This window comes from Zonotrichia leucophrys, chromosome 10, assembly GCF_028769735.1.
Source record: "Zonotrichia leucophrys gambelii isolate GWCS_2022_RI chromosome 10, RI_Zleu_2.0, whole genome shotgun sequence".
Taxonomy (NCBI): domain Eukaryota; kingdom Metazoa; phylum Chordata; class Aves; order Passeriformes; family Passerellidae; genus Zonotrichia; species Zonotrichia leucophrys.
The window spans coordinates 12,233,312-12,256,732 of NC_088180.1; the positions used below are offsets into that span (position 1 = coordinate 12,233,312).

Genomic DNA, 23,421 nt, shown 5'->3' on the forward strand with positions numbered 1-23,421 from the left:
CCAGCAAGAAGGATTTTAGGCCAATATAGTTAACCCTCTTAGACATAGTGCTTCAAGCAAACATAGCTTGTGGTTTGGCATTTTATATTTGTTAAAATGAATTTCAGTAGTTCAAAATCTTACACAACTACACTTCAGAAGGGAAAGGTTCTTTTAGAGGTGTTTCCTGTTTATAAAAGATACTGACCGCGTTCTGGCAATGGCTGTGTCAAACACCCTCTACCACAAATATGTTCATAAACTTCTGATATGTGCTGTAAATGGTCACACTGAGAAGTAACAGATACTCAAAACTCCACTCAGGTGTAACAGCCATGGCGTAGAGACAGAAAAGGATGCTGATTTATGATGTGCATTTCCAGCACCAATTAAAGCACTTGTTTATTAAACATAAGCTTTCACTTGCCATTCCCCATTTCACTTGCCATTTAAGAAATGAAACTTTATTCTTATTCTGCCTCCTGTTTTCACAGAATATTTGGGTTTGAGAATTAGACATGTTTGAACAGGAGTGTATTAAGAACAGCTGAAGTTTAAAAAGCATTATTCAAAAGTTCTGTCACTGAAAACCAGGCACCAACCTTGCAACTCTTCTGTCTCAGGTACTGTTTTGTCCACAGCCGTACTATCCGGTTGGGATGATGCTACAGATTCTGTTAAAAGTGACTGACTGGACACAGGGCTGAGGGGCAAAAGAAGAAAATGATAATTTTTATTATGCATTTTCACATTCTTTTCCTGTAAGATACATTAGGGCACCTCATGATGAGAACACTTCACTCTGAAGTTGTTTGTGTAACCACTTAAAACTGCTACAATCTGAACTGACACAAAAGGTAAACTTTTTTTTTTTTCAACTCATACTGAATGCAACAAAACAGTTCCACTGTAAAAAAGGAAAAATATTTTGAGTGGTTTGGCATACCATCATTCCACACAGAAGCAACAATGCAACATTCAATATGCAAGGATCTTTATAACAGAAGTCAGCAAGATAATTGTATAGGAGACAGTTTCAGTGCTCTGGTGATACAAACGAGAAAATTGCAGCATGTCAATGTTTCCAGTAATAAAGCTGCAGCAGCTGCACACAGAAACCCTTGGATTTTCAGTGTGAAGTGGTGCAGGCAAAACTTCCCAACCCTTCAGCCATACTGCTAAATTACAGCATGCCTGAACAACCTGAGCAGTTTGGAGAGAGCAATTCAACACTGGCCATGACTCCCAGCCAAGCTGCTCATCCAGCAGCTCTCCTGTGGAACAACACTGTGCTACCTCTTGCTTGGGACTTGAGCTCTATCTCATCTGCATTTTTTTTTTCTTAATTTCCACTGAGGGATTCACTCTGAAGGCAAAAACCAGATTATCCAGCAGCCCATGAACCAGCACTCCATAGCACAACAGGAGCACTGGAGTTGCAATTTTAATTGTCAAGAACTGCACATAGGTCTTGAACTGCTCATCTGGCCATCTACAAAAGGGCATTGTCAATTAGGATACTCTGAGGACAGATAAAATGAAGTCTGAGGTATTTCCACAGACTGAAGTTGAATTCCTGCTCTTTTTTATTTCGAAAACAAAAACCCAAGCAAGTGACACTAATTTTTTTCAAGTGCAAGTCCAAGAGCAACCATCCACTCCTTTCTTCTGCAGTCAGCAATCAAGCCAGTGATCAGTGAGGTACTTCTGTTCTTTCATGGTTTTATTGAAGTTGTGACAGAACAAAGGCAAGGCACTGTAATTGGTTCACATCTGTGCATTGACCTGGATGAACTTTTTTTTTTTTACACACACCAGAAGAGTTGTTTCAGGGTAAGATACGTATTTTCTACCCCAACTATAAACTTCAGAATGGAAAGACTAAATATAGCATCAAGCATGGCACCTAGCTCTCAGTTCATATGCAGAATCCAAGCATGAGATAACACCTCCTATAAAAAGCTAGAGAGCAGAAAAGTCTGAGCTGAATCAATCAGCAGGAACTGATGAAATCTCCCTTGCCCTGTGTTCTACTATATTCATATTTTTAAAAGAAAAGTTGAAGTGAGTATTACTGCAAGATTAGCTTCCATAGTATGTAACACACTAACACTTTTCACTCAAAAAATCTCCAAAGTGCTTAAGCTGCTGTTGGTTGTGTCACTCTAAACAGAAATGGAGCCACTAAATATAAACAAATATTTAGCTTTTACAAATGGAGTACACTTAGTAAGTCTGAGTGATTTATAAGAGGATATTATGTATCCTTGAATAACCCAGATGGAAATTACTTGTTTAATAAGAGATCAATTCAGTAGCACAACTTGTACCAAGACTTGTGTCTTTACCCTGTTCTAGTACTCTCCACTTCTTGCAAAGCAACTGGCTTGTTAACACATTATCATACATTTATTTATGAGAGCTCTCGTAAACAGCTCCCTGCCATTTTACAAAATCCTCAAATTTCTAGGATGAGAAGAGTTCTCCTTTGGTAAATGTACAACTACAAGTTGAGGAAGCAGAAGAGCAGCCAGACAAATCTCTGTAGAACAGAAACTGACAACTTCTATTTGAAGCTAAATTCTAAAGACAAATTTCCATTTGAATGGCAGATGAAGCACAGAGATCTGCTAGCATTCACCCTGAGATCCCATGCTTTAAAGTTAGCAGTGAAATCTTACACCTTTTCCTAATCCTGGTTCCAGCATTTAATTATGCAGGATCAGTACACTTCATTTAATCATTCTGACAGAGATTTTTCTGTAAAGACACAGAGCAGACTGAAGCACCTTACCTTGGCTGCATAGATGGAGTCGATGTAGAATCTAAAGTGGACTGAGCTTCCTGGGCACTGCCCTCTGTGCACTGGACCGGTAAGGACTCGGTGATGCTACTGACAGAGGCTGCTGCAAGACACACCCAGGGAAAAGGGGTTATGCTGCTTCCTGGATCACAAAACTCACACACTGCATTTACTCTCTGACCCTGACAACATCAGCCAGGAGAGCAACTGAATCTCTGCCTACACCATAAGGAAATGTAACTTTACAAAAAAGTAATTATGTTGGCCATATTTTGATCTCATTCCAGCCCCAGGCCCCCAGAACTTACATGGCAGAAAATTTTGAAGCTAGAGTTTTGAAGCAGTTACTATTATTTACTAATTAAAACATCTACAAGCAGCTTGCTCAGCATAAACTGCTGTACTCTGACACAAGAAGCTGGTGTTTAAAAAAACCAAGATGGATCTGGTAAAATATCAATATAACATCCTAATGCCAACTCCAGATGCATTTTGAACATGTAGAACCCAGATCCCCAGATTTCAACAGCAGATATTGCTTCTACTTCAAAGGTCAGTTTGAAGGAAAGGCAACAGTACGCAGGGCACTGGGCCAAAAAGAACAAAGTATGTGAAGTTAAGGAGAAACTATTGTTGCCTTTTCCCAACCTGGAAATGAAACTCAAAATAATTTTAGTAAGAGCAGATCTTTTCTTGAAGGTCTTCAGGGGAAGTTATGTAAAGATGTCCACAAAAGCCCCTGAAGGCCTTCAAAAGGAAAAGGCATCACTATCAAGTGTTTACAGGTTAATCTTTAAGAATGAGGTCACAGAGATTAAATACCTGTTCTTTAAAAGGCCTTTCACAAACATTTCCCAAACTCAATCCTATCTCTGTCAGTAATTCCAGCAAAAATATGTTGTAGTGTTTTTTTCTGCATTTTTATAATTTCAAATCAGAAACACTCAAATGAATACAAAAGGTATTAGTGAGAGTCTTCTGAGCAGATTAGTGGCAACACAATTACATTATGGGCATTCCATCCAAGCTCATTCCATAAGGTAAGATGCTGGAATGAAATGGTTTGCACTAATGCCCCAACAATCAGTATCTGGACATGGCCAGGAAGCTGCTGCCTGCTGGGTCAGGCTGAGCTGCTGACACACACACTGTGTGCTGGGATTACTTACCAGGTGGGCTAATTCTACCATTACTGTTCTGCCTTTGAAGGTGTTCTTTGTAGCACACTGAGCACATGCCATTTGTGCGAGGGTTCCCGTAAAATCCGCAGCCAGTGGAACACAGCATAGGCACTTGGCTACGGTTAGTTTCTTGAGCCATTCTCCCTTCTTCTATAAACCTGAAATTGATACACACAACCCAGCATTTAGAGGCCTGAGAAAACTCTTCTTTTACAGCTGACATTTGAAAATCTGGAATTTCCTATAGCTCAGCAAAAAGATCATCCAGAAAAAAATGCCTTGTGGGTAACTCAGTGCCCTTTCCCAAAAAGTCTATGAAGTCTGCCTAATAACACAAATACAGTCATATGTAGGCTTTGCATGACCCACCCTCTCAGCCCCACCAATTTATTTTCAATATACATCCCACAAAGAAAAGTAATTTGATCAACTATTAGAAGTATTACTGCTTCTGGCAGTCAGGTGAGGAGAGCAGGGGAGGGGAACACTTAAGCTGAAACCTAAACACCTGACACTGTGCATGAGAGCTGTAAAATAGAGACAAGCATGGTAACACAGGCTTACTTGCTGCATAATTATCATTAACAACAGTCACATGAATCCACATGTCACTGTTTAGTCACTGTGTCATTAGTGAAAGACGACACAACTGCTTACCACAAACCCTGGATTGTGATTTTTCACACACTAAGAGAAAATCACCCTTACAGGCAAAAACTATTAGACCATGTACACAACCTCCTATTTATAAATTCACTGTGAAAATATAGCAAAATGAGAAGTAAGAAATATACAAGTTGAAAGATATAAGATATATGAGTTGTCACACAAAACCCAAATTTAAGGATGTTAAATAAAGACTCTATCATTTGTTCACCCCTGGCTTGTATTAATCAAGTTTATAGATATTTGTAAGACATTACAAGAAAATTACAACAAATGACAATTTCCATCAGTGTTGTGAGACTCCTAACCGTTATCAAGTGGTCTAACATGGAAATAATTTTTGACATGTCATTTCATGAGATAAAATTAATTTTCCATTTCCCCCCTCCATAAATATACAATTGCATTTTTTCAACAAATTCAAAAGACAAAACAGCTTCACATTAAGAAACTAGATATATCGAGGTATAAATTACTTCTACTTAATTCAAGATCAACTTAGGTCTACCATTTCCTGATTAAAAAGTAAGCTGAAGCATAGGTAATTTTAATTCTTGCAAGTCAAACCAAAGATAAGCAATATTACTGAAAAAATAAAATCAATCTTGCAAGTAACATCAGTATACATTTCAAACAAACAAAAAAAATCCAGAGGGAAAGGGGTTTCAAGACACTTGAACACTTCACCAATTGCCATGTTATAAAACAAGATGAAACACAGTAGTGCCACAGTAAAAAAGATTTCCTTTTACATAAGGGGTATTCAAAGCCAAACACAAACAACATTCCCATTATTTTGTTTCCAGAGAAATCTCCTCATCTCCTCTCACACCCACATCCACTCCATCTTGTTTTTATTTCCCCAAAACATATGAAATTGATACCAAGAGCAAACCTCTGGGTTGCAAAGCCAACAGCAACACAGAAACAAGTCAAGTCTTCTGCTCACAGCAATAAGGTACTCTGTGGACGAGGAAGGATTCAAGACAAGGAAGAGGTACAGGCAGGAAGACAACCAAAATCTGATACTATCTTTTTCAGCTTCAACCTGCAATTAAGCTTATTTCAGCTGTTGACTACACTCCCCCACCCCAACAGAGAATCACTTGCTTTCAACATACAAAGCCCCCATTGACCTCACACGACAGCTAAATTTGATTTTTGCTGAAGTACTGCACTTGTAGCTGAAAGAGCACTTTCATTCCTGCTTTTCTCCAGACAGTCTTTCAGAATGAAACTGCAAGTAGTGCATGTGGAATTTAATTCTTATGCTGGGCCCAACATTTTAGAGAAGCCATTTCAGGGAAGTGCAAATGAATATGAGTTTGCCGTGCTTTGGTAACCAGAACCAATTTAAAGCTGAAACCTTACACAAGTCACTTTTGGCATAGAATGTTTAAGATTGAAAGACTAATTAAAAACACTTTTGACTATTTCAAGAGCTAATAGAGATTCAATGTCACAATGTAGTATTAATCCTTTTAACTTTAGGCAACAACATATTAAAGAACCCTACACTAACTTCCAGATTGTACCATGATTTTCTTTCTGTTCAATATCAGCTTCAAATAGCACACAGGATCTCAGTAACTGCACCAGCCACTGCTAATATTCTCCAAGACAACACAGCTGAAGGGATCAGGTGCTAACACAAACACAGAATAACAATCTCTAACTTGGATGTAAAAAAAAAAGTTCTGCTCCAATTCAATAAACAAACTCTGAACAGTGCCCAATGATGCCCAGACGAAAAACAAGAAAAGCTGGCCTGAGTTCCAGCTAAGCCAGTTCCCAAGTTCATTAACCAGTGGATCCTGTCACCAGTCAAAGCACAAGCCACTGGCATGAGGCTCCAGAACACTTCAGTCTCCAAAGGGAAGTGCCAGGGATTCTTCTGCAGAGTTTTAATAAGGGCCACAGGAAGCGGAAGATCTTTCATTGGTTGCTAATATTTAAGAAATACAATGAATAAGAGATAGGATCAACCTGATGCAATGTTATGAAGCCAAAGGAGAACTTGCACCAAGACAACAGCTTGTTGGATATGAAGGGGACAATTGGGTACAATCCACCTCACCCACACAATTACTGCTGTGAGCTACCAGAAAAACCCACCAGGAAAAGAAAGGACTATCACCAACACAAAGTTTTCTGACAGTTCAGTGAGCTCAATCAGTTCACATGCAAAAACAGAACAAGTAGAAAGTCCAACACAGGAGAGCCTCTGGAACTCATGTGAGGAACACGTCATGTCCCTCCTGGGGACAACACATGTTTTAGCAGCCTGTAAGCTCCTGGGATGGTTGAACTCATCTACTTGAACCCTAAAGCCACAGAATGCCAAACCAGTATAATGAGCTCTCCCATGCTTTGCCCTCCCTTTCAGTACTGACATGTACCAAAATGAAACAAGGAAATGATCAAACTTAAAAAAATCAACCACTCCACCTTCTGCCAATTAGTTTCAACACAGATTGGTTTCTGAGCTCATTTGTCACGTGTGTGCTATTTGGGCAGGAGAGAGGGTCTAGCTGCAGACACGTGTGGAAACGCCTGTTTCAGCAGCAGAGCTGCTAAGAGAGCCACTAGCCAGCACCAGGCATTGGTGAGAAGAGAAGGGAAGAGACCCAAGTACTGGCAGTTCTGCCCCTGCACTCGAGCCATGCCTGTCCTGTACACACGGATGACACAGCCCTGCTGTGTGGGGACTCCGGGCCCCAGGCAAGCTGCCACCAGCAGAGCAGCCGGACTCTGGCCCCAGCACAGCAAACATGGGCAGTGAGGGATCACAGAGCAGATGTGTTTGGGGGAGGGAAGGACCTCCCATCAGCCCAGCTCTTGGCTCAGCTTCAGAGGATTTTTGTTTCAAAACTGTAATGGCTCACGCAGAAGACCCACAGCATCACTGACCCCAAACATCCCACAGAGCAGCAGAGGTGGGCAGTCACTGCTGAAACCACTGTCAGAGGGGCAGGCACGATCCCACAGCTCTGGCCACTGCTGCCCCCCGTCCCTGCCTGCAGCCACATCAGCTCAGCCATCTCATGCAAACAGCACAAATATTTGTTCTGGTGCACTGGAGAGCTTGCTCATCTGACAGAAGATCAACTCCAGAGAAATGACATACACTGCACAGGAAGTGACATGGCTAAAAATAGGACAACCCTTTTTAGGGGCAGCAAGCCCTTGCTGAGCATCAAGCCTACTGTAAAATAAATCCCAAGCGCATACACGATCCATAATTTCAAAAATGGCCTTCCCCTAGCTTGGCTTCAGCATGACACTTGAAGCAGCTTCATAGCTGAAATGACAACAAGGTCTTGGGATCAACATGTACATCCCTCTCGGTTTGAGGTGTCACAAAACCAACGTGGAGCTTGTCAAGCTCCTGGAAATGCCTCTGGGCTCTGCCTGTTCCCCCAGGGCTGTGCCTGCATAGCATTCATAGAGTAATGCTATGAATTCTGAAGGTTATTCTGAATGCAGAATTGATTTATCTTAAAGAAAAAAAAAACAATGAAATGACAGAGCTCTTCACAATATTTTAAACACATTCCCTGCTTTGCTTTACAATACAGTTGTATAACCAGTTGTACAAGCCCTAATGAGAAGGAACAGACTAGAGGGAAGTGCAAGAGCTTTCAACAACTCCTCTCAAGGCAACCCCAGAACATCTACTTCACTGAATGGAATAAACACCCTCTTTCTGTATTAGCTAAAAATTGCCAAACTTCAGCAGAAATTACCTCTGTTTCTTAAAGATATTTATTGCCACTAGAAGCATGGCAGCACACATCTCTGCAGGCTAAGCCCTCCTTTTCCTACGAATAAGGTGCTTACAGTCTACCTGTTCCTGTTACTCCTGCAATACACAACTTCATTTGTTTAATAATGCCCTCTTACTGCTGCTGCTAGAGGTCCTGTCTTTCCTCCCTCACCATCACATCCTCAGAGTAAATTCCTCTCTGTACCAAGCAAAAAATATGGAAAGGACATGCCTATAAAATGTATAAATTGAAGCTGCAGAAACACTAAAGCAGAGCAAATCTTCTGGACATCAAGTTCTCTGGAGAAAGAGACACATCTTCCGATATTCTGTAAAGCAAGCAACAAAATACTTGTGGACATCTCTTCCCCACAGAACAGGCAATGTGATACTGGTCTCCCTCCCCATCCTCTTTCTTCTTTTCCTTTTAATTAAAATGTTTATATGCCACTAGTTTCAAATAACTGATACCCCAGCTTTATAGGCTTCAAATGTTAATCAGTAAGATCAGAGAGAGCAGCATTTAGCAGGATTAAACACACAAGGTTTAAGAATAATCTCTTTCACTGCTCCCCCCCCAATTCTAGACAAGAAAAAAAAAAAAACTGGCACAGAAGCCAGCTTTCTCTTCATCTGTCTTCCCCAAAGAAAAAGGTCTCTTGAATACCAGTTACCCTCATACTTCAGGTTCTGGTAAGGAAAACAAGCAGATCCTCACACCCTGCAGTACAGTTTTGTGTTCTGCAAACACTCCTAAAATCTGTGACTGGTATGGGAAGGATCCCTCCCAAAAGCAAATGCTGAGACCACCCAAACAGCATTGTGCCTCAACAGCACAGCAGACACAGTTTGAGCCATTCTGATGCCAGCTTCGAAACTGCTGCTCAAAGAGAAAGCAGAACACAGTGTGAACCACTCTTCACTGTCAAAATCAGCACAATGACAGTGTTACCTGACACTCACCTCAAATGATAAATCCAATTTTAACAAGTGATTAAAATATTCCCTCCTCTGTCATGATCACCTTTATAATGAAGTAGTTCAGCACTGACTGAAATAGCATCAACACTAATGGTCATTTTCTCTTTGTGCTAATGAAGCAAAGAAGGAGCTGCATAAGTGGTAATGTGTGCTGCTTAAACACACAAAGCTTCATTCCAAGCACAAATAAAACACAAAGTTTGGCACACAAAAATACATTTCACTTTTTAGCATGTACTGGCACAGACACCCAATACCACCTGTACCACCATATGAAAAGTCAGGCTGGTACAAAAGGCAATAAATAGGAAATGCATTTCTCTACAGGCTTATCAAAACAAAGGGCAAATAAAAGCCCAAGAACAAAGTTCTGTTGAACCTTGCTGCAGCAGCTCCCAAAGCACTGGCTGTGCTCAAATACCAGTTCATACTGGAATTTGCTGCTGAGGTGTCCTGCTTCCAGCAGGACACTATTCAGGGTATAAAGCACTAGAATCACAAATTAAAAGCAAGCTACAGAACAGTCCTGGGTTTTTGACTCCATTGCTGTCTCCCAAAAGGCTCCAATTTATATTCACTGAGCAGTCATTTGTAGCTGCTTTAAGGCATTATCATGTCCCAGCAACTTGCTATGGAGCCAAGAAGAACTGGCAGATTTGAATAGGGGCCTCAGTCATTCCAGCTCAGCCCAGCTTGCTGGTTGCAGTCAGACATGTCATTTCATCTTACAGCTCACCCTTGCTAAAGCACTGCAGCTGGTTCACATTTGCCAGCACAGCTACATGTGTAGTTACACTCTGACCCAGTTTCATCAGAATGCTTTGAGTTAAAAAAAGTGAATATGGTTAAGGACCAGCTATGCAAGCAGATCTGTAAGGGCAGCGACCTCTTTGTTCCTGTAGCAGCAGAACACACAGCTGCTGCATTTTTCAAAACACAGGAGTTCCAACTTCCTCAGCACCAAGAGAATCCATACATTTTAAAGCTTTCCACCCATTCCACTGAGCCTCCAGTTTTCTTCCTGCTCAAAGTTTTAAACTGCAATGTGAAGTAGAATTTATATGACTTCATAACAAAAACAAAATACTCACACTAGTGACCAAAGATTTACATAAGATGTTCTTTTAACTCACTTGACAAGTCATTTAATATCTACTATGTTCCTGTCTATTCCTGTTGAACAGCTTTTTATTTTTGTTTCATGCACAGACTTAATTTAGGCTACAATCAAGTACTTATACTAGACACTCCTAGCAGAAACTTTACAAAAAAGTGTAAAGAGTTAGAGAAGTCTTTTCTTCACATCCAATTTTTATTAGTTAGCAAGCTTAAATCCTTCCATACAAGAACTAAAATACAAATAAAATTGGAACTCTTAAGAAAGCAACATCTCAGATTTAAGATGTCAGAAAGACTGTGAAAGAATCACTCTAGTGAAAAAAAAGACATGAGAGAAAGTGGCAGATGGACAGAAAAGAGATAGTTCAGGTCTTAGGAAGGGACAGAACATTAGCAACTTTTGTAACTAATCTGAGCCAGAATATCATAAACCCTGGAGGAACACCTGGTACAGACAAAGCCTCCAGTGTTAAAGCGTGTATCCTGCTAAGTACAGCTGACTGCTCTCGTACTCAAGGTTACACAGGGAACAAGAGAACATTTCACTACAACCTCTCCACTCTTGCTAAGCAAGAACAAAGATGCACAGATTCTATACTGGTATCAAGGAGATCACTGATAATAAGGACTCAGCTTTCCATGCTTGTCTACATACACTATTAATAGATGTTACTTTGAAACTGTAATTACTACTTGTGACCACGCTTAACCTTTGCAAAGCACGGATTACCAGACACAAAGATTAACTTCTGTAAAAGTGGTACCTCAGACTCTCATACACCTCATGCAAAAGCATCTCACTGCTTGCAGTAACCACTTAAAGTCTACAAACAAAAACAAGTATAAGCAAATTTTTCACTTAAGTTCCAAACTTTCTAGTATAATCAACACACCAGAGAAAGGGCCAATTCCATGAAGGTCATTACTCTACTGAAGATTAATTCTAAAAAAACTCCCAACAATTAATAAGCAATGTAAGAGGTACATTTTATTACCTAGTATGAAGAACCACATTTTATCTGTTTTGGATTTCAAAGAGGCAGAGTACAGACAAAAGGATCTGTACTGAAATTACAGAAAGCTGCCACAAAGAGCTACTGGTGTGATGCTGGGTTTTTTGCAGCAATGACCACTACTTTATGGAGCATCTGCCAACTGCTAAGACACCTAAAAAATTAAGGGCAGCACTCTGTATAAAGCCTTCTATTTATCATGCATTTCAAACTGAGTCTAAAGCAGCAAAATACAAATCAGGATGCCAAGGATTATCACTGTTTGTACATTTAAGCCTGTAGACTGGGACTTCCTAGCTGTTCTAGACTAACACTGCAGCACCACTAGAACTAGACCCTTGCATATGACAGAATCCAAACTTCCTGAGATTCAAAGAAACATCATTTTTTCCTCTCACTTAGAAAATTTAAAAGCCTCTTATTCCCCAGTAGCACAATACATTTGTAGGCAACCCCAATTCATCCAGCAAACTCCAGTCCAGAGCAACACAGAAATGCTTTCAGAAAGAGGCACCACCAGCATGTTCTAAGTTTCTGTCTTTCCAGTGATGACTATCAGAAAATCTAAGCTGACAAAGCTGCCTTTTTGGAGAGGTCAACCTGAATGCAAGTGAAAACAACAAAACAAAACCTACACGCACAACAAAACTCACTTCTTGGGTTCAAGAGAAAAAAACAAACAACCCTTGGAGCTAGACATGCTTGTTTACAGCAAGCTATGACAGGGGCCTTCAATAAACATGACTAGTTAAACATTAAAAGCACTGAGAGCAACACAGTAACTGCAGTTGTTCAGTACATAGCAAAGACAATTTCTAAGTGAGTTACAAAGAGAAGTGAAGAGAAAAAGAGTATATAGTGTGTTTCAGGAAGTTGGTTTTGATCTGGCATCCTTGGGGGAGGCACAGTGAAGAAGTTCAAAAGGTGTATCTGAGGAACAGAGAAGACACTGGCCAGCCACCCATCTGGTCATGCTGTCCTACCTAAAGCACTGTGTGTCCATGCACAAGGCAGAGAAGAGTGGCTTGCTCCCCAGATATGAAGCTGTACTTACTCAGTTTAGCCTCCCCAGCTCACCCAAGATCTAAGGCAGACAGGCTGAGCAGGCCCATTTTTGAAACATGGCTGTCTCTGAGACAAGACTGACAGAGAAACCTTACATGAAGTTACACTTGTGACAGAACATGCAGCTACTTTTAAAACAGTACCCTTTTAGAGTGCTTGCTCTGGCTCAAGAGGAATAAAAATTCAGAAGTTACACCCATTAGAGAAACCAAACCATGTCAGTAATTGCTCATCAGCAGTTGGTTGTGTCAGCTCACACAGTTTCCATCATGTGTGGCTGAACTGGTGCCAAGCTGTACAAGTCACAGACATTGCTTGAGGAGCCCTTTTCTTTCCTCTCGAGTTTGTGCCATCTCATACCTGTATTCTGGCATTCAGGTGCTGCAGGAATACTTGAGTTGCCCTTCACAGTCCCATAAATTTAAGGCTAACTTGAAATCTGTCAGGTAACTGAAATGCCTTCTTTTAAAATGCTCTACAAAAGGTAAGAAAGCTATTCTAAAACAGAGCAGACAGGGTCAGACTCTGCCTTCTCTGGTATCAGATATTGAAGCTGGCCATTTCAAAAATCAGAGGTTGTACAGAATTAGAATCAGGAGATTCTAGAATTCTCAAAATTCCTTTAGAAGACCAGGCCAACAGGGATGCAGGACAGCAACTCCATAAACTATCTCTGGTGCTGTATTTTAAAACAGGTTTGACTTAACGCACTGATGAGAAATAATCTGTAAGAAGGATTCAAACACTTACAAGATTACCCTCATAATTACTGAAAGAATAGATATAGATTCAGTAATCGCTTCTTTTGAGCTTCAGTGAATAAGTAATCTTCTCTCAATACAGCATAAGTTTCACTTATTTTAAGCATATCAAACCCAGAAGAGATAAAAGCCGCTTTAACACGAGTTCCCGAAATAGACAGCTTCTTGTTAACAAAGCACCTGTTGCTGAGAACTGACAGTAAGCACAAAACACATTATAATTTGTTTTCATAAACAGCACTATGTAGAATTTTAATTAGCTTATAATGCCACAGTTCTACTAAGAGCTCCTGCTCTAATATCGGGGTTCCTATGCGTTAATAAATAAAACTGTCATAATTTCTGGCTAGGGCATCTTGAATTCAGCCTAACTTCCAAGAACACTGTGATTATCATGCATGATGTGTAGTTCTATTTAGAATTATGCACTATATCTAATTTAAGTGTGTAAAATTATACAATACCCTTACTGTGGTTTGATGAGGAACTCAACCTAAAGCTAAAGCCTGACCAAAGAAAGAGGGTATGTAAGGACAAGTTTTCGGCAGAAGAGGTGTAAGTACAGCATTCCCTGTGGCAAAGCTGCATTCCTCATCTCTTTCAATACACTTAAATTTAGTCAAGGGACTCCAAGGTATTACTTTGTTTTAACCTCAATGCTATTCTGGAAAGAGAGGGGTGTTTGCTGCTTTTTTTATCCCTTAATTATTATTTCAATCACTGGGGAAGCCAGCTTACACAATCCCAAACAAATTACATACTAAAACTTATCACCCTGCACAAAGCATAGGAAAATACTTCACAGGTGATCAGCAGCTGTTATGTTGGACAACTGGTATTTATCCATCACTTTAATACACTGTCAAGTTTCACTGAAGATAGGAATATACCAACTGGTCACACTCTGAAGTTTTGCATCTTTCCTTAGCTTCCTCTCAGCTGTCACTTCACACTCCCTGAAACAATGGAACCTGTAAACATCCAAGTGCAACCTAAAACATGCATTCAGTATATCTATTAATATGCAACTAAAGCAATGGTTTCATGAAACAGGTAATTTGGGGCTTTAGATACCTCTGTGACAGCTTTGCTGGGACAGGAACTGATCTACCCTGAAGACTTCGTTCTTCAAAATCTTGCATTGGCTCTTCTATCTGGTTTATGGTTCTAGGTCTGTGCCAGAGGAGTCAAAGTTAACAGGGCACTGCAGAAGGAAGGTGAACCTTCCAAGTCAGTAGCAGAACTAAAATTTAAGGCATGGCCTCTCTTAGAGCTTGAGACAAGGAAAAAGGCCCACATCACTGGGAGGTCAGTGTGAATTAGTTGAGAGTTGCCTTGTGTCAGCTTTAACTATCTAAGTGTCAAGTTAACAGATAAGGGGCTAGGGAATTATCAGAAATTTGCAATGAGACACTCTCCATTCTGAAGGTTTCCAGAAGTACACCACTGGCTCAGATGGAGAGGTCACTGCTTAAGAAAAGCTTAAAAAAATACTGGAAGCAACTTGATTGAGGACAACTGGCATTTCTTCCCCCACTGCCATCATGGAACAGAAAATAGTTTCTTACACTTCTTCCCTAAACCCATACAGAACAGACTGCACATATTTCAGTTTCTCAACTGAGGAGAAAGCCAGAGCTGACAGCTCTCGAGTAAGAGTCTGCATTGCAAACACTGTGCTTTAATCACTAGGGCATCGTTTTTACCTACAAAATACTCCAGCTACAACTCTCTGAACTGCCCTCCTGATAACCAAGTCTGCTATTCATTCTGCTTCCAGACAAGATTCCGCTACGTGAGCACACATTTCTAGTACAATGTCTCCCCCACTCACTGTCCAGAACACTTAGATCAGCAAGTTAAGAACACAATCACCTAAAAATAGCATGGCTGGGTGCCACTGTCTCCCCACTTATTATTGTGCTACCTTTGTACAGAGTTTTTTTCTACAATTCTACATGGAAAAATAAAGCCACAAACGGCTTTACAGGAGGGACTTGTAATCAAAAAGGCCAAGCTGTTAAGTAGTGCCCTGGGATTTCCCCTTTTTCCTCAAGCCACATAAACAGAAATTTACATTTTTAGAAGCATTTTGAACAATAACTCCTTAAGTAGATCCGATTTATCTTTTTATCCTCTTGCCATAGTGATTGTGTTCTGCCAGAGAACAGATTGACACATGGCAAAGTAACAGCACTTTCTAAAGAAAGAAAAGTTCACAATATAAAGGAAAAGTACACAAACATAGAAAAATGCAGGCCAGATCACCAAGTGTCACTTAAAGCCAGTGTCACTTCAGAATGGATAAAAATGGGGAGAGAAAAAAATCTGCTCACAGGATATTGAGCTTCAACTGTCAACAACACGTGGCTTTCTATCATGATGCTCATTCCCTAGCATTCACAAACTATGGGCAACAGGGCTATTATCAGGAAACAATGGAAAAAAGAACAACGTATTTTCCTTTTTATTATGGTACTGGGTCAGAAACAGGAGGGTTATCAGCAAGAACAAGGCCCTTTAGCCTGGCCTAAGGATGCAGTCGCAGGCACAGCAGGTTCAGCTACGCCGGTTCCACAACAGCAGCGCCCTCGCTACGGCTTGGAGAGAAGCCCAGAGTCCTCACAGTGCCTCCCAGAAATCCCTTCTGTCTCACACCCCTTTTGTGAGGGCAACAATCCCCACACAACTGTGGAAGAATATTTGTATTCCTTACATTAAAAAAAAAAACATTAATTTTAACCATTAACCTGCATTTCAAAAACCAACTGTCCCATTGTAAAACTTGATGGTGCTCAAGGAAACCCAGCAACACTGCACTGCACACTTTACACTGCATATGCCACCCTGTTTCGTTCACCAGGCTGAGCTTTCAGGCCATACAAAAAAGTTTCAAAAAACTCTTCATTTCATGCCTTGACAGTGCAAGAAATTAAGGTGTCAGAGCTGCAGCAAGGACAGAGGTATTACTCAGAGAAGACTAAAGTTCCAAGCATTCTGATTGTGCAGTGTGGGATCTGAGGTTGAAGATAGGAGGATAAGTAGGTAGCAACTAATCAGGGATTTATTTATATACAGAATGACTAGGTATAAACTTAAGACCATGGGTCACAGTCACATTATGACTTTGCAGAATAACAAGCTAATTCCTGCAGAAAGAGACCAGAGGCAAGAGCCAAAAGTTTCAAAGACTCCAAGTAAGAGAAAAGCAAATGCAGGAAGGCAACAAAATCAACCAAGTGATCAGAGTGTGAAATGACATTTTTTTTTTGTTGTTATACTGGAAGAAAAAAATTAAAGCAATTACTCCATTGCTATGCACAGAAGTTTAAAATCACTTTTAAATTCACTCAAAGCACCATGTTGGACTGGATTTATTAAGAAGGCAAAAAAGACATTCCCAGCTGCCAGACCATTCTACAAATCAAACACTCCTTTATGTCAGCACTAGTCTTAGCCCCTGCATGGTTTGTCACACACAACTGATAATTTGTTTGTTATGTAACTAATAGTAATACACTTACCTTGACCTATTGTTACTAATGCTGCCTTCCTCCTCTCCAAGGATACTTTAAACAAACCCCATGAAAATATGTTGGTACTCAAAACAATTCTACTGAGCCATTCTGAAGTCTCTGCCCTAAAAAGCATTTCAGCAAAGTCCTTCCATGTTGCCACAATTTTCTTATCCTTCTTTGCACGTTAGTAATCAAATATCTTGGCACCATAAAACAATAAATACTTTTCTTGTCACCTTTTACCTGAAGTACAATATTTATTTGATAACTAATTCTAATTAATACCTACAAAATCACTTAAGGACTTGACACCAATATCCAACAGCATGTCATACTAGCATGATATTTGGATAGCATAAACCCAACATGAGAAGTCTGATGAAATTCACTCAGAAAACTCTCTGGTATCAGCAACTAAAGCTACCTGATAAGCATCTTACCTGACTCTGAAGGAGCTGGGCAAGGAGAGCCATCTCCAAACCTTTCAGTTTAACACTCACAACTACCTCTTTTGCCCCACCTTGATAATGATGCAGATCCCAATATAAGGTCATCCTGTTGCACAGAAAAATTCTGGTACATGACAACATTGCATTGAATTAAGGACTTGATTGTATCTGATTTTGGAAAAACATGCTGAATTCATCCAAAATTCATACAGGGGGTAGTAGACAAGCAATTTTATCTTTCTTTGCACTCTTGTATCTTCCCTGCCACCCCATCCTTGAAACCAGCATGATCAACAACTCTCTGAATGTTTTCTTCTGGCAATCTAAATTAGAGATAGCATTCTGTATAAAATGCATTAATATGTCCAATTTAGGTACAGAATGCTACATTTCTGCCTGAAGAATAAGTGGTTCTCTTGCTGCAAACATATTTTAAACCTTAAGTGGAAAATACCTGCCTTTGTCAGGCAATATTTTGCTTTCATCAGCACAATTATATTCCACAGCACACACATGAAAATCATCCAGACTCCTGCATTGTCCAAACCAATGGTGAAAACTTCAGGCCTTGCTTAAAAAACCCATGCAGTGCAAAATGTTTCAACAAGCCCAAAACACCTCACTTCCATCTCAAACACCTCTCTTAAGCTCCCATTCCAATTTGACTATTAAGTTGATATTTGTCTCCCTAATTCTTCACACAGATAAAGATGCATTAGCATCATGAATTACAGGACACACTGGTGCAGTGCTGCCTTAAACCCTGGGCTGGCTGAACTGCTGGGGTGGCTGCCAGGCCTGCCAAGCCAGCCACACTGTTTATAGTTCAGTTCTCCAGATACAGGATTATTCTGTTTCAGACTGACAAATACCATATCCTGAAGGTTAGAGTGCTGTGACACAAATACATCCTGGCAGGGCAGAACAGCTGAGCAGGGTGGTCTTCAGCACAGAGGCAGTCTGAGCTCCTGCAAGATTGCTGAGGCATTAAGCTAAAGGAAGAACTGTGGGTTTAATAAAACTGCTGCTTAGAAAGGAGCTATTTTTAGGAAATACTCAAATGAGTGTGTTCATTTGTCTAAGTAATACTCAAAATACTGTCTTAAATTGAGTTAAATCCTAACCCGATCCATGTTCTGCTCCATTTAGATCAACTTATCTCTTGATGCATAATTTAATAGCCAAAAAAGTTACTTCTCAAATTGAAAAAACCCTCAGCTTCTTTCAACAATTGGAGAATGAGCAAAAAACCCCAACATGATCGAGGAGAAACAGTTTTTGCAATGTCAAAGCTTTGTTTTAGCTAATCTGTGTTTAGCTCAAAAGCCCTATAAACACACTTGGAAGAAGGGATCTGTTAAAAATATACCACCCCACCCCTTCAATTAAGGGTTGAGAAGCTTATGACACATCTGAGAGATCCAACAAGAACAGGGAAGAAAGACTTAATGTTCCTGATACTTCTAAAGGTAAAAAAAAAAACAAAGCAGGTTTAAAAATCCCAAACATGTTTCATGCCTCTGTTGAGTGGAGTTTAAACCAAGAACAGATCCCAACTATTTTTATTCCTTTGTAGGTCATGTGCAATTAAATGCTTATTTTCACAAAACCTTATTACAGTGTAAACATCACTGGGCAGATGATCTGCCCCACCCAGAGCGAGCTGCACAGCACAGGAGGACACACAACTATCTCCTGAGGAGCCCCTGTATCTGCAGGAGAGGGCTGGTCCTGGGCACCAATCTGCCCTGCAACAGCAGCCCTGTGCTGATCACACCTCCTCAGCTCAGCCCTTTCCTAGAAACTGCAAGAAAACCAGTTAGAGGCCAACCCTCCCAGCAAAAGCGAGGGCAGGTGTCCCTGTTTGGGCATCACTGACAGGCTCTAGGATGACATTATTCTTGTCCCCCCTCCCTTCTGCCTTGGGCACAGGGCAATTAGCAGAAATGATCCCTAAACCACTTGGGAAACAGGGGGAGGAAGAGAAGGGGGAAAGAGCCAGTTGGGCTGGCTCCAGCCACGAGTTCAGAACAATTTGAGCCAGCCTAGCTGCCTGTGCCTGCAGTGCACACAGAAACCACTCTGCTGGGAGCATGCAGGAGGCCACACGTGTGGCAGAGAGGGCACAACAGGAGGGGGACCCAGAGCCCACATTCCTGGTTCAGGGTGGACAGCAGCCCTCCATAAGGCTGGGGGATATTTTGCAGAGATCAGCCCATGGCAGGCACACAGCCCAAGTAGCACTGAACAGAACCAGAGAGCAGGGACACCATCCCAGCTGATGCTGGGCCACCCACCTCACCCTGGGCAGTGCCACCAACAGCTGGGGGACTCGAGGGCACAGATGTCCTTTGTCTCAAAGAGAGGAGATAAAATTTCATCCTGTGTTTTGTACACAGCATTACAGTAGATTTTGAGAATCTCTTATTCACATCAGAGATGTATATTCCATGCTGGCAGCAGAAGCAGACACATAAATCCCACAGCACACAACACATTCACAGTGTTTAAGATGTGCAGATGGAGCATGTGCAGGAGAAGGTTTTATGAACAAGAAATGCTGGAACAACCAATGGTTGTGCAGGGACAACACGGGTCCTGCCAGCAACGGCTTTGAATGCAGGCAAGAAACATTTGCTGTAGCCTGAATACAGAAGTTGTACAGCTGTGCCAGCAAAGTGCTATGTTTATCCTTTAGGGCAGATTTGCTTTCTACAAACAGCCTGCATTAGAACTGTATACATGTGGCGAGAGAGTTGAGCATTTCACTCCTGTGTTGAATAAATCAGCAAAACTGGTCCCAGATAATACATCCTCCCTAAGTTGGGGGCCAGAGGGGACTCAGAAACATGGCTGCTCAGGCACCAAGCAACAGGAACCAAGTTCCTCATGTATTCAGCTTTATCTGGTTCTAAATGAAACCAGTTTTTGGCTAAATGTAATATTTAATAGAACAAAAATACTTTAGTTGGCTTGCTTTAGTTTTAGCAATTTCAATATACATATTCATCAGTTTAGAGAAATTCCAGCTAACACAAATATTCTTCTTGCCCTCACCTCATACACCTGACCCAGCCACTTAGTTTTAGGCCTAGCATCACAAGAAAGTAAAGAAATTAATACACAGGTATTAATATATATATCCTGGTCTTAAACCCAGTACAAGGAACCTACCCCAGCTGTCTGCTAAAAGACCATATATAGTCATTGCCCATTCTAAAATAGTATTTTCAGGGTTTAAATACAATGCGGGGCATTTGAAAATGGCATAAATAGATAAAGACAGCAGGAGCAAATTAATAATTCAGATCTATAAACCACTGGCCCATTGCAAGACACCACTGTGTCAAGACACTGATATATACACACAAAAAAGCAATCTATACCCAGCATTTTGGGAGAAAACAGAATGCCTCAATGTAAAACTGAAAGAATGAAGTATACTTTGAAAATAACATTTGTTTACATTCAGTAAAGGTCTAAGCAATTGCTTTCCACGGTCATTTGAAAGACTGTTGCTCAATTTTTCACATCCATTCTTCTATCACCATGACTAATCACACAAAACCCATCAAACTTCTTAGACTCAACAAGTATTGGGGACATGAGTATTTCTTTCCAATTCCCAGGAGCAGCTGTGTATGAACCCAAGTGGTTTTATAAAAACAGGAAGTATTCAGGGAAGTAAGAAAATAGATTTCCCAATCTGAAAGCTTTGTTCTGTATGTGGCCTCATGTAATACAGAAAGGGTGGCAATTAAAGAAAGTCTTCATTCTCATTAGAACCCCCTGTTTCCTGCCTTGCCACTTCCTGCTCTCCTCCCTCTCACCCTATCCCACGCCAATTCAGACTTTTCCTGTTCCTGAAGCCCTTTCAGATGCACAAAGTGGCACTAAAAATACCATATATAACTGGTGCAGAAACTGAAAATAATCTTCCCTCAAATAAAACACCTGCTACCATTAGGCAATACAGGTTTCCAAAGAGATTCAGACCAATTCCAAAGGAAAAAGAAAATCTTCTCCCCCTTTCCCCCCCCCACCTTAGCTGGAAGGGTAATAGCTGCACAACAGAGCAGTAACACTTCATTTTTCCTGCCTGTGTTTGTAATCAGACGCAGACACCCTACAAAACTGATTAAAATTGAGGAAAAAATTGCCATGTTTTACATAGTTTTTACATATCTTTGTTCTAAATGCTAAAGACCTGCGAGACGTTCTTCTCATCAAGAACAAACACACAGACAACAGCACAGCAGCCTTCAGTGATACAACAAAGGACAATTTAAGACAAATGACTTGGAGCAAATGCTATCACTGAATAATCCCACAGCAGCTGTCATAATTAGTTACCTCCAATCTCATCAGAATCAGGGAAGTTAGAGTTAAAATCGAGCTCCCTTCCTGTAACATTGTGTAACTCCAAAACAGCAGCATTATCCTCGCTATTTTAGAATTAACATTTCTCCATAAGATAACGTGGAACCGCTCGATTCTTCCACGCCGGAACACCCGGTGCAAGGCGAGAGATGACAAAAGAAACTCGGTCAAGTTTGAGTCTCTCAGCACCTTATTTCCTGTCTAAAGAGCCCTTTTGTTCTGCTTCCCTGCATAAATGTTAATATCCTGCCATCATTAGAGAGCGGAACGACGAAGGAAAGCCCCACGCACATGAACTCCGCTGCCCCGGAGGGCGGAACGACGCCACACGACGCGATTAGAAGGGCAAAATTCCTACCAACACGATCTCCACAATTTTCTGTTCGCTTCACCCCAGATTAACTTCACTTGGAGCTGCACTTCGGCGCAACCTACCGTGGGCACGGGGCCCGCCCTCCCGCTCCTATTGGCCGAGCCGGCAGAGGCCCGCCCCGCCGGCCGGGCCGCGCCCGCTGATTGGCGGAACGGGCTGTCCGTCAAGCAAAGAACTTTTCCTCGCTAGCAGGTTAGGCTGGGCGGGCTCGGGCACCCCGGGCGCGCGCTCTTAAAGGGGCCGTGCCCCGCTGCCGCTGTGACAAACCCGAGCTGCGGGCGGGCGCACCCCGGGACTGACGGCCGGGACGGACCCCGGGCCCCGCGGGGCTCCCACCCATCCCGGCACCTCGCTCCCGAACTGGGGGTCGGGGCTGGGAGAGAGCATAACGCCCGAGCGGGCTGGGAACGCTTCTCCCGCGGCAATTACACAACTGCCGCCTGCTCCACTTCTGGGATAAAATTAGCTGTGGGTTTGGAGCCCATCCGCGCTTTAAGGGTGACTGGAGTTACCCCGGGAGGCCGAGCACACGATATAAATTAGTAACCCCGGCTAAAAATACATCGGGTCGCCGCTTCCAAAGACTTCCACCCATTTAAAGCATGAGTCAGCAGGAGCTCCGCAGGAAGTGACTGTCTCCATCCCACAAGGTACCACGGCTTCTGCCAGAAACTTTTTGTGCTTATTCAGGCTTCACTTGGCTGAACAAATTTGCAAAATCCTGGTCACGTTATGACAGCAGCGTTTCTCACGGCACAGCTTCCTCTCAGCTCTACACAAAAACCTGTCAGGTTTTAGATAAAAAGTGGTTCTTTTTCCTTTATGCAAACACAACTATCCAGGGGAAAGATGAGTAAAACCAAAACAAGGCTTAACAAATATTTCACAAGTGCAGATAGGACACCTGGTTCAAGATGAACCTTGCCCCAGCCTAACAAGCAACACAGGGAAGAGGCAGAACACAGTCAGTGTTCCCTCCTGCACCCACAAGTATCATCATAGTTACACAAGGACTTATCTGGGTAGCAAGGCTGCCTTACATAAAGTATTTTCACGTGTTTAGTGTAAAATATCTAAAAATACTAAGCCAGAGGAAGATAAAGCACTTGTCAGCACAAGCACATTGGGGTTGTTTTTGTCCTGTGCGAAGGCAGAGAGGAAAAACTTGTTTCTGGTTCTTGTCACCTTTCCCAGTGCTGGAACTGCCTGCCTTTCCTTCACCCACTACCATTACCACAAAACAGGGAAGTTTTAGCTTCCCTAATACAGATTAATGAAGTCCAAGGCAGTCCAGCACACTGCTTTACTGCAAGTACTGCACAGCATCAGGAAAATATTTACAGCTAAGTGCTCCCTTGAGCTGTGAT

The 23,421-nt window shown here is 41.5% G+C and overlaps 1 protein-coding gene across 3 annotated transcripts in view; it reads right to left on the reverse strand.

The window, feature by feature from the left end:
* The window catches only part of ZFAND6 (zinc finger AN1-type containing 6), a 36,394-nt gene that overhangs the window by 7,335 nt on the left and 5,638 nt on the right, over positions 1 to 23,421 (reverse strand). Inside the window, exons 1-4 of one of the 3 annotated variants that reach the window (XM_064722234.1) lie at positions 22,040 to 22,115; positions 3,952 to 4,121; positions 2,774 to 2,885; positions 582 to 682 (exon numbers count right to left, since the gene is read on the reverse strand). In XM_064722234.1, the coding sequence (XP_064578304.1) occupies positions 582 to 682; positions 2,774 to 2,885; positions 3,952 to 4,102 (364 nt within the window). In that variant the 5' untranslated portion in view covers positions 4,103 to 4,121; positions 22,040 to 22,115. Of the gene's footprint in view, positions 1 to 581; positions 683 to 2,773; positions 2,886 to 3,951; positions 4,122 to 21,972; positions 22,116 to 23,421 lie in introns of those variants that run through there. The other 2 variants (XM_064722235.1, XM_064722232.1) reach the window with 2 other exon arrangements.